At 37.6% G+C, this 12226-nt stretch overlaps 1 protein-coding gene across 1 annotated transcript; it reads right to left on the reverse strand.

Annotated features, from left to right (window-relative positions):
- Window positions 1–299: 299 nt before the first annotated feature.
- Window positions 300–1280, reverse strand: LOC124139050 (beta-1,3-galactosyltransferase 1-like). Its single transcript, XM_046506026.2, has one exon. The coding sequence runs from the start codon at window positions 1278–1280 to the stop codon at window positions 300–302; it is 981 nt and encodes a 326-aa protein (XP_046361982.2).
- Between the last annotated feature and the right edge of the window lie 10946 nt (window positions 1281–12226).

A 12226-nucleotide genomic window follows, 5' to 3' on the forward strand; every position in this document is an offset into this window, starting at 1 on the left:
TCGACCTTCACGAGTTATTGACAATTGGTTTACACAATGCCTGTTGGGTAGTAATACCTAATGACTAGATAAACCTGATATTTGTTGTGACTATGAATTGTGTGTCATCTAAGACGTTGATCGACCTTCACAAGCTATTGACAATTGGTTTACCTCCATAACCAAACTGTAAAACTACTGACAACGCAATAAAAAACATGTTCACTTGGACACACAATGTGTCAATGGTGTTTCAGTAGAACTGAAAGTTGAGAACGTTTAGAATAATGCACGCATACACACACAATGGCATATTTTAATCAAAATCGTTTGAATAAATTTAATAATTCAACATGCCGTACTAGATCCGGTGTGAGTTTGAGGCTTGTCCCAAAGTTCAGGTTCATAAACCGCAGGTAGTGCAATGTTTCTGATACAGAACGAGCGGCCAGACCAAACACATAATCACAGGATGATTGGTTAAAACATTGCACAAACTTTGTCTTGTGAAGCTGGGAGTAGTTGAACTTGGCGAACTCTTCAGAATGATGGTCAACACCACTGCGGAGTATCCCATAAAGAAATGCATCATCCACCCAGAAGAAAGGCACCATCTGAGCAGCCTTGTGCAGTATAGGCATCATGGCCCCTGACAAAACCACAGCAAAACCACTGCAGAATGACCATGGGTACGACCCGTAATGGCGAAATACATTCTGGTCTATTGTCCAATGTCCTCGCCGATCTATGGACACGCTGTTCGCGGGCATCTTGTTACACATTACTAATCGCGTGTAGCTGGAGTAGTCGTGGTATATACGATGAAAGACGTTGTATAAATCTACATACACGTCATCGTCAAGTTTGATGACGTATTTCACATTGGCACAATGCAGACTCACCCATTTCATACCCATTGATCCTTTGTAAGTCAAGTTTCTATAGCTGTCTAGGAAGTTCCCCTGTAATATGTCGCCATACTTGTCAAATTCTTGTCGAATCACCGTCATTTCCATCACATGAGCATATTTGGTTCTTCCCAGCAGGAACAGCACACGTATCGAGTAGTTTGTGTACAGAGAACTGTTTCCGAGGGCCAGTATTGTTCTCATTGTATCGCGTCGTTTCCAGTTAGTCAAGGCAGAGTGGACCATGAACAAAACAGACAGCTGGCTGTCAGACGGACACAATGTCCTGTTTTCTAGGAGGATCTGTGTGTTCAGATCTGTGACGTAGCGAGTCTTAGTGTGACTACGTCTTTGTGGCACGTTTCCGAACGTAGCTACCGAATCTTGGTGCATGTTCCACGGTAGCGCTGAAAACCTGGACCTTCTGAAAGACCAGCCAACAGTCGTGTGATATGTGAACAATACAGTTGCCACTATTTGAATAAACAGCAACAGCAAAAAGCCTTTCAGAGCCCTTGTCCGAACAGGTGTATCCATCGTGGTCGTAAAAATGTATTTTGGTTTATAGCTGATAAATTTATGTGGTATAACAACTTATTCGCCTTATGGCAACAACAAGTTATTACATCTGTAATGTTAAATGTCTAATTTGTCTTCAAAAGCAGAAATGTACATAAATGAAACATGTAAATCTCTTTGTAAAAAGATCCTGCCGTGTATCGTATGCACTTCAAGCATTTTGATGTCTTCAATGTCTAAAGCTATCATTGAGGTTTTAGTTGTGAAATGGTATCCTGATTTCGGTGTGAAAGTTAAGTAATATGTTTGAAGTCCAACTTTCGTTGTTGATATTTCATTTGTCGTGTACTCTGTTCGCTTGACAGGATACGTTAGGAACTTTTAAGACTTTGTATCAACCAGCAACCCAGAGCTCATATTGGCTAGTCCCAATGACAGAGTATTATGATGCTGTTGGTTGGTGGTCGCAGGGTGGACGGTTCCAGGCAGACAGTTACGCTGTCTATGGCTTACACTGCAGCAAACAGTCTTTTTTTCTTGACCACAAATGACGATGGCAGACGTGCTGAAGTTACGCTGGCTCAGGTTGTCAACTGAAATACAAAGAAACATCATCAATTAATCAATGATCACGAGCATAAAAAAGGGAAACAGTTCTTCAAAGTGAGTAAATGTTGTTTTACGCTGTTTTTAGCAATATTTAAGGAATATCACAGCGGAGGACGTGGGGAATCGAACTCGTATCTTCGGCGTGACAAGCGAACGCTTTAAGCACTTGGCTGCCCCAACGCCCCTTCTACAAGATAAATATAAATTGTCAATGCAAGAGAAAAACCAGCCTAGATTTTCCAGATTCCACTTGGCGGAAAGGGCAAATAGGTTTTGGAAATTATATGAACGGGCCACTGAAAATCAGTGATGACACCAGGTGTTCGCGAAACAACGGCTCAAAACAATCATCCTCAATCACTCAGTGTACGTATCCCATTCCATGCTGAGAATCACTCTGGACCCATTCGCCACCACAGCTTCGTCCCGGATGTGACGTCACCAGCTCGCACGCTCATATATCTTATGTAGTATAGATTCCTCTCGCTCGTGGGATTCCATGGTTTGGACGACTATGTTTTAGTGTCGATCCATTCCAATCGGGCTCAAAACGAATCTATGGTGGCGAAAGGGTGCAGGGTGTTTACCATTACATTGTAACACGCTGGATTATAGAGGATGCAAAACAATAGCTTCTTGAGAACAGGGAGAGTGAAATGGCTCCTGGGTTTCAGTAGGAAGGGTGTGACAGTGTTAATGTGGCGTGTAGGCTATTGGGTGTGACAGTGGTAATGTGGCGTGTAGGCTATTGGGTGTGACAGTGGTAATGTGGCGTGTAGGCTATTGGGTGTGACAATGGTGATGTGGCGTGTAGGCTATTGGGTGTGACAGTGGTAATGTGGCGTTTAGGCTATTGGGTGTGACAATGGTAATGTGGCGTGTAGGCTATTGGGTGTGACAGTGGTAATGTGGCGTGTAGGCTATTGGGTGTGACAATGGTGATGTGGCGTGTAGGCTATTGGGTGTGGCAATGGTGATGTGGCGTGTAGGCTATTGGGTGTGACAATGGTGATATTACTTGTAGGCTATTATGTGTGACAATGATGATTTGGCGTGTAGGATATTGGGTGTGACAATGGTGATATTACTTGAAGGGTATTGCGTGTGACAATGATGATTTGGCGTGTAGGCTATTGGGTGTGACAATGGTGATTTGGCGTGTAGGCTATTGGGTGTGACAATGGTGATGTGGCGTGTAGGCTATTGGGTGTGACAATGGTGATTTGGCGTGTAGGCTATTGGATGTGACAATGGTGATTTGGCGTGTAGGCTATTGGGTGTGACAATGGTGATTTGGCGTGTAGGCTATTGGGTGTGACAATGGTGATTTGACGTGTAGGCTATTGGGTGTGACAATGATGATTTGGCGTGTAGGCTATTGGGTGTGACAATGGTGATTTTACATGTAGGATATTGGGTGTGACAATGGTGATATTACTTGAAGGATATTGCTTGTGACAATGATGATTTGGCGTGTAGGCTATTGGGTGTGACAATGGTAATATTTCTTTGAAGGCTATTAGGTGTGACAATGATGATTTGGCGTGTAGGTTATTAGGTGTGACAATGGTGATATTATTTGTAGGCTATTAGGTTTGACAATGATGATTTGGTATGTAGGCTATAAGGTGTGACAATTGTGATGTGACGTGTAGGCTATTGGGAGTGACAATGGTGATATTACCTGTAGGCTATTAGGTGGGACAATAGTGATATTACTTGTAGGTTTTAAGGGGTGTGACAATGATGATATTAATTGTAGGCTCTTAGATGTGACAATGATGATATTACTTGTAAACAATAAGGTGTGACAATGATGATTTGGCGTGTAGGTTATTAGGTGTGACAATGGTGATATTATTTGTAGGCTATTAGGTGTGACAATGGTGATATTACTTGTAGGCTATTAGGTGTGACAATGATGATATTACTTGTAGGCTCTTAGATGTGACAATGGTGATGTGACGTGTAGGCTATTGGGTGTGACAATGGTGATATTAATTGTAGGCTCTTAGATGTGACAATGGTGATATTACTGCTAAACAATAAGGTGTGATAATGATGATATTACTTGTATGTTATTAGGTGTGGCAATGATGATATTACCTGTAGGCTATAAGGTGTGACAATGATGATATTACTTGTAGGCTATTAGGTGTGACAATGATGATATTACTTGTAGGTTATTAGGTGTGGCAATGATGATATTACCTTAGGCTATAAGGTGTGATTATGATAATATAACTTGTAAGCTATTAGGTGTGACAATGATGATATTACTTCTAGGCTATTAGGTGTGACAATGATGATATTACGTGTTGGCTATTAGGTGTGGCAATGAAGATATCAATTGTAGGCAATTAAATGTGACAATGATCATATTACTTGTAGGTTATTAGGTGTGACAGTGATGATATTACTTGTAGGCTGTAAGGTTTGACAATGATGATATCAATTGAAGGATATTAAATGTTAGTGAGTGAATGAGTGAGTATGGTTTTACGCCGCTTTTAGCAATATTCCAGCAATATCACGGTGGGGGACAACAGAAATGGGCTTCACACATTGTACCCATGTCGGGAATCGAACCCGGGTCTTCGGTGTGACGAGCGAACGCTTTAACCACCAGGCTACCCGACCGCCCCTATTAGGTGTGACAGTGATGATATTACTTGAAGGCTATTAGGTGTGACAATGATGATATTACTTGTAGGCTATTAGGTGTGACAATGATGATATCAATTGTAGGCTATTGAATATGACAATGATAATTTTACTTGTAGGCTATAAGGTGTGACAGTGAGGATATAACTTGTAGGGTATAAGGTGTGACAATGATGATATTACTTGTAGGCTATTAGGTGTGACAATGATGATATCAATTGTAGGCTATTAAATATGACAATGATAATATTACTTGTAGGTTATTAGTAGTGACAGTGATGATATTACTTGTAGGCTATAAGGTGTGGCAATGATGATATTACTTGTAGGCTATTAGGTGTGACAATGATGATATCAATTGTAGGCTATTAAATATGACAATGATAATATTACTTGTAGGTTATTAGTAGTGACAGTGATGATATTACTTGTAGGCTATAGGGTGTGGCAATGATGATATTAATTGTAGGCTATTAGGTGTGACAATGATGATATTACTTGTAGGCTATTAGGTGTGACAATGATGATATTACTTGTAGGCTATAGGGTGTGGCAATGATGATATTAATTGTAGGCTATTAGGTGTGACAATGATGATATTACTTGTAGGCTATTAGGTGTGACAATGGTGATCTGGCATGTAGGCTATAAGGTGTGACAATGGTGATATTACTTGAAGGCTATTAGGTGTGACAATGATGATATTACTTGTAGGCTATTAGGTGTGACAATGGTGATCTGGCATGTAGGCTATAAGGTGTGACAATGGTGATATTACTTGTAGGTTATTAGGTGTGACAATGGGTATATTACTTGTAGGATATTAGGTGTGACAATGGGTATATTACTTGTAGGCTATTAGGTGTGACAATGGTAATATTACTTGTAGGCTATTAGATGTGACAATGGAGGTTTGACATGTAGGATATTAGGTGTGCCAATGGTGATTTGACATGTAGGATATTAGGTGTGCCAATGGTGATTTGACATGTAGGATATTAGGTGTGCCAATGGTGATTTGACATGTAGGATATTAGGTGTGCCAATGGTGATTTGACATGTAGGCTATTAGGTGTGCCAATGGTGATTTGACATGTAGGATATTAGGTGTGCCAATGGTGATTTGACATGTAGGATATTAGGTGTGCCAATGGTGATTTGACATGTAGGATATTAGGTGTGCCAATGGTGATTTGACATGTAGGATATGAGGTGTGCCAATGGTGATTTAACATGTAGGATATTAGGTGTGCCAATGGTGATTTGACATGTAGGCTATTAGGTGTGCCAATGGTGATTTGACATGTAGGATATGAGGTGTGCCAATGGTGATTTGACATGTAGGATATTAGGTGTGACAATGATGATATTACTTGTAGGCTATTAGGTGTGACAATGGTGATGTGGCGTGTAGGCTATTAGGTGTGACAATGGTGATCTGGCATGTAGGCTATTAGGTGTGACAATGATGATGTTACTTATAGGCTATTAGGTGTGACAATGGTAATATTACTTGTAGGCTATTAGATGTGACAATTGAGGTTTGACATGTAGGATATTAGGTGTGGCAATGGTGATTTGACATGTAGGCTATAAGGTGTGACAATGGTGATATTACTTGTAGGTTATTAGGTGTGACAATGGGTATATTACTTGTAGGCTATTAGGTGTGACAATCACAAGGGAAAATTCCAATATATCCAAAATATACAATTTTGTATAGTTGGTATATCCAAAACTATACAATTTTGTATATATGGATAGATTTTACCTCTGCTTCATTGAATTTTTTGATCCCGTAAGAGGTATTCTTGGGGTTTGAAAATATTACTAATGTTACCGAACAGTATTATTGCACGTGGCAATAAAACGTTAATACTATTTTCATTATGGCAACTATATTTGGAGTGTTATGAAATAATTTGTATTTCTTTATGTTGACAGCATTTTACATAAGAAATAGAACATTTGTGCAGATTTTAGTAACAGATAATGTAAACAATACTGCTGTCTTAATTAGATCGCGGTTTGAAAAAGCACTGTTTGTATAACGAAGGCTGCCGCTGTTTTAACTAGGTCGGGGTTAGAAAAGCACTGTTTGTATAACGAAAGGCTGCCTCTGTTTTAACTAGGTCGGGGTTAGAAAAGCACTGTTTGTATAACGAAAGGCTACCGCTGTATAAACTTAATTGTGGTTAGAAAAGCACTGTTTGTATAACGAAAGGCTGCCGCTGTCTTAACTAGGTCGGGGTTAGAAAAGCACTGTTTGTATGGGGAAAGGCTGCCGTTGTCTTAACTAAATCGGGGTTAGAAAGAGCACTGTTTGTATAACGAAAGGCTGCCGCTGTCTTAACTAGGTCGGGGTTAGAAAAGCACTGTTTGTATAACGAAAGGCTGCCGCTGTCTTAACTAGGTCGGGGTTAGAAAAGCACTGTTTGTATGGGGAAAGGCTGCCGCTGTCTTAACTAAATCGGGGTTAGAAAAAACACTGTTTGTATAGCGAATGGCTGACGCTGTCTTAAATAAATCGGGGTTAGAAAAGCACTGTTTGTATAACGAGAGGCTGTCAAGTTCAAGTTCAAGTTCTTTATTAACTCAAACCGCCGACCGGTGGTTTATGAGCAACATAATAGCGTACATATATACAAAAATACAATGTGATCAAGTGGCAAATATACCACGAGAAGACAGAATCTGTAGACACTGTAATAAACATGACTTAGCTGACGAATATCACTATCTACCAATTTGTCCTTTTCTGCATAACTTGCGTAAGCATTATATTCAAAAGAAGTACTTTACAAGACCTAGTACGATTACACTTGATATGCTACTAAATACTGAAAGTGTATTAGAACAAAGAAAACTAGCACGGTTTGTAAAAGAAATCCTCAAGATGTTTAATTAAATTTAAGAGTCTGTTGCAGTTAAACGTATAGTTGACGCACGTCCGTCTCCTGCCTCGTGTCACCATAAATCTCCATTTGTACCTTCAATATGCCATAGCTATGACCTTGAAGCGAAATAAACGTTTCTTGTTGTTGTTGTTGTTGTTGTTGTAGCTAAATCGGGGTTAGAAAGAGCACTGTTTGTATAACGAAAGGCTGCCGCTGTCTTAACTAGGTCGGGGTTAGAAAGAGCACTGTTTGTATGGGGAAAGGCTGCCGCTGTCTTAACTAAATCGGGGTTAGAAAAAACACTGTTTGTATAACGAAAGGCTGCCGCTGTCTTAAATAAATCGGGGTTAGAAAAGCACTGTTTGTATAACGAGAGGCTGTCAAGTTCAAGTTCAAGTTCAAGTTCTTTATTAACTCAAACCGCCGACCGGTGGTTTATGAGCAACATAATAGCGTACATATATACAAAAATACAATGTGATCAAGTGGCAACAGTGCTTTACTTTAGTGCAGAAAGTAATATTTTTACAAATTTAGACAGTTTTTTAAGATTATAAGTTCTCATATTTGACATCAAATGCTTAAAGGAAATAATGTTTGACCAGTTTAGATATCTACTATCAATTAATGTTTTTCTTTGCTGGTCAAAATATTCACATCTAAAGAGGTAGTGGAACTCGTCGGCTATGGCAGGGGAGGTACAAAGCTTACGTGTGCGATATTCGCGTGAGATGCTCTCCCAGCGGCCAGTCTCAATCTGTCTGTCTAAACTAGAATAACCAATAAACGGAATAGCAAGAGAGTAGCCTTTTAGCGATTGTCACGATCATTGCAAAACAATAGATAAAAAATCCATGAATTTAAAATTGTACAAGGAAACATATATATAGGAAACACTTTGTTGGAATAAATTCCTATTATATTACGTTCACGACATTAGTTCTGGAATTTTCAAAGTAAAATTTAATATATATGTTTCTGTGATTTCATGTAATGGTGATTCTAAATATAAAATATTGGTTGATATTGTTTGACAAACAGTTGTACACACCGTCCATTGTGATACTTCTACTTAAGGATGTTTGTTTAGTCAATTGACATGCGTTCATTGTAAACAAAGATCATTAGTGTGAAAGGATGACTAAGTTTGTCATCCAGTATAATGCACTTCCACGATTAGCATAATTAGAACAGAGTTTGTAATTAGTTACATCCGGACTCCAGTTAATCAAGGCAGCTACATCAGTTGAGAGTGTGAGCAACTGGAGAAGAGGCGAGCAACTCAATGTGATTTATGAATTAGTGGAATTTTAATAAATAAACGAACGCCTGTCGCAAAAATGCATACGAACATTGAACACGCACAATCGCAGATTTCTATCGTACCTTTGAGGGTGATCGTGAACGAAGCCGTGCAGGATGCCTAACAGCGATTTGTCTTCAGAAAACACAGTGAGCTCAGGTGAGTTTATTAATGATGATATTTTCATTCATTCATAGATATGGCGATCATGAGCGCTGACACTATATATGTTCGCAATAGAACATTTGGAAGACTAGACACATATTGATTCACTATATGACAACATCAAATCCAGTATTTGTTTAATCAAACAGGTTTAAAGCATTCAAAATTGTGCATTATTATAAAATACAATGTGTGTCGCTTCGTCTTCCATGTCAAATACATTAATGATTTGTTTTAAAAATAATTTAATATTACTATGACTTTTACATTATAACTAAAATTATGGAGTCTTGCATGTCGAGCCAACAAACTATTGTACATATTATTCACATTGGAATTTCTGTTTACTGTGTTTGTGGTGGGGTCCAGACAATTCCCCAAATGGACAATTCCAGATACTACTGCGTAAAATATTAATGCTGATTTGGAGAAAATTACCAAATGGATGAAATAAAATTGAATCCAGAGAAAACAGAAAGTTTTCTATTTCACGTTAAATTAAAGTCTTCCCAAGTGCAAAACCTAATCTTAAAATGAAAGGAATTAATATTTATGACTTTGGGAATAACATTTCAGTCAGATTCTGATATTGACGATAGAGTAAAAAAGGAAATCCCTATGATAAATTGCCTTAGAAGTCTTAGATACCTTTCTGGTGTCCACCACCGTGAACCATACTCACTCACTCAGTTAAATAACTCATTTCACATAAATCGTTAGAAGTTATGAACAAGCATATAATGCCCATATGTGGGATAATTGTACCAAGAACAAGAATTAATCCTAGAATGTTTACACTAAGATTCATTTCGGACGCTGAAATAATGCCGATGAGACGTTAAATTTTAACTCACTCACTCAATACGGACTATACTGACTATTTGTGGGGCGATAAGGGGTACAGGCCACGAGAAAATTTATACAGAAACTAACACAGCCATTACACCTTTTTACAGGATGGAAAACATCTTTGCTGTTAGTAATTATATTTATAGAAATCGAACCAATATACAGGCTATATGTTGTAGAACAGAATGCTATGCCAAGTTATTCGTACCTGATACCATTTATAATTGGAATAGTCATCTGATATAGAGGATTATTAAACTTGGACAGTGTTACTTATATTATAAACAGTTAAGCCATGATACCAGATTTTGTCACATAATCCTTTATCGCCTCTGACTCGGTTGTAGTGATTTAAACTTCCATTGGCTTAAAAGACAATATATTAAGAAACGATTCGCCTTTCTATTCTAAAGGCTAAGTGAGTTTATATTCAGTGGTTTATGGGAAACAATTTGTCAATTTAGCTATTTTGAAATCAGTCCATGTACATCCTATGTTCGGGTGAATTTGCACTAATGTTATAAATTAACAATTAATTCATATTTTAAGACACGTATTAAGTATTAAACAGTTAAATAGCTTTTCTTAGTAATTGAACACCTTTCCATCGACCGCACCAAACTGTTGACCAATCGTTTTTGTTCTGTTTTAATGTATATATGTATTATTTAATACAATTTGTATATAGGGAGCTTGGTGGGGACTTTTGGGATATAAGAAATGAATACAGACTGCCATATTGTCTGAATGTCTTAACAATCTCCGGGTGTGACCATGTAGACAGGATATTATCCGGGTTTCTGATAATTACTCCATGAGCATACTGGGTATTGGTGCTTGGGGATATTAAATGTAACAGTTTGTTATCAGAGTAGATTGATAGTGAACTTTTAGTACCAGTTAGATATGATATCTATATGACTTCTTTCTGTTTTACAAAGGATATATAAGGGTTTATTGTGGGAAATCCTTTCACACTGATGGACGGAAGTCACTCAACAAGTTCATGTATTCTACGTCAAATAAGATCAGAACACGTGTATACATCCTCAGGATACCAATAACAACGAAATGTACAAATTAACAAACATGACCAACATTATTATTTCAGGATAATGTAGGTGTCATGCATGTAATTATAGCTATATAAGCATATGTTTTATTATTCAGTTTGTGTGAAGTCGGTCATACATACAAGAAACAGTTGATTCTGAAATTCTTTAATCATGTACTTTTAAGTATATTTTCCCAATATTATATTATCCCCAAAAGGGCAATTACATTCATGTTATATTTTTCCAGTCAATTTTTGAATACGAATTACGTAACATTGATGCTACTTTGAATTTATAAGACCAATGTTGTTGTTACAGACCAAGGGACCGACTAGGTTCATTACATGTCATAAAAGTGCCGGGACATAATGTGGTGGCAATACATTCTCTAATTAACACCTGTCACAAAGGGACGGGCCATTTGGGTTTGTCCTCAGGGAATGTGTTATGCAATTTGTGTATTCACGAAATAACATTCAACAAACTATGTACTTAGTTGGGTGATTTAGGATTGATGCATTTGTCTCGTATAAATAAATTAATTACATTATGTTCTTAATCGTGTGCGAAATACGCATAATGTCGGAAAGTGCAAGTTAAATCCCCAAACTGACTTCGTTCCTAAATAAATCACAACCCTCACTTGTATCACATTAAATTTTAATGATGTAAATCACGTATCTGTCACTTTTAATGTAGAATACGTCAGTCACTCAACCAGTTCCACTATTATTTTCCCAAAAGATCAAAGATTAAAAACAGTTATCAAGATTCAATTTCCATATCTTTAGAAATACTTAATCTTAACATTGAAACTGTCATCTTGATGTATTATTCTGTATTGAATGACATTAGATATATGCTCTTATACCGCAGCTGGTGCCAAATTATACAGCGTCAAGCTTTCAGAGCGACAAATAAGTTTTCCAAAGTAGAAATTAAACAAAATGAATATCTATCAAGTTTCCTTTTGCTAGAACATATGCATGCTGATGTGGTTTTTCAAAAAAATCTTCGTTCTTTCTTTTGTTAACAATATTAAAACAACAAGTACTATAAAATATAATACGGAAATATATTACATATTATTTACGCATCCGGCTGCTCACAATACAATGCCAGTAAACAATATTTGTCCCAGGGACTGAATACCAATTAGACCAAGCCAGCTCTACAGACACTGACTCTCTCAAAGACAGCAAGGTACATTATACAGTTAATTGAAAACTGTAATCTCAAACATATCCAATGCTACTTCAACACTTTATCATATAATTA

This window comes from Haliotis rufescens, unplaced genomic scaffold, assembly GCF_023055435.1.
Source record: "Haliotis rufescens isolate VD_foot unplaced genomic scaffold, xgHalRufe1.0.p SCAF_49, whole genome shotgun sequence".
Taxonomy (NCBI): domain Eukaryota; kingdom Metazoa; phylum Mollusca; class Gastropoda; order Lepetellida; family Haliotidae; genus Haliotis; species Haliotis rufescens.

What these genes read in the sequence shown, in the direction of transcription:
- LOC124139050 (XM_046506026.2), bottom strand. Translation starts at nt 1,280, where the DNA reads ATGCACCAAGATTCGGTAGCTACGTTCGGAAACGTGCCACAAAGACGT.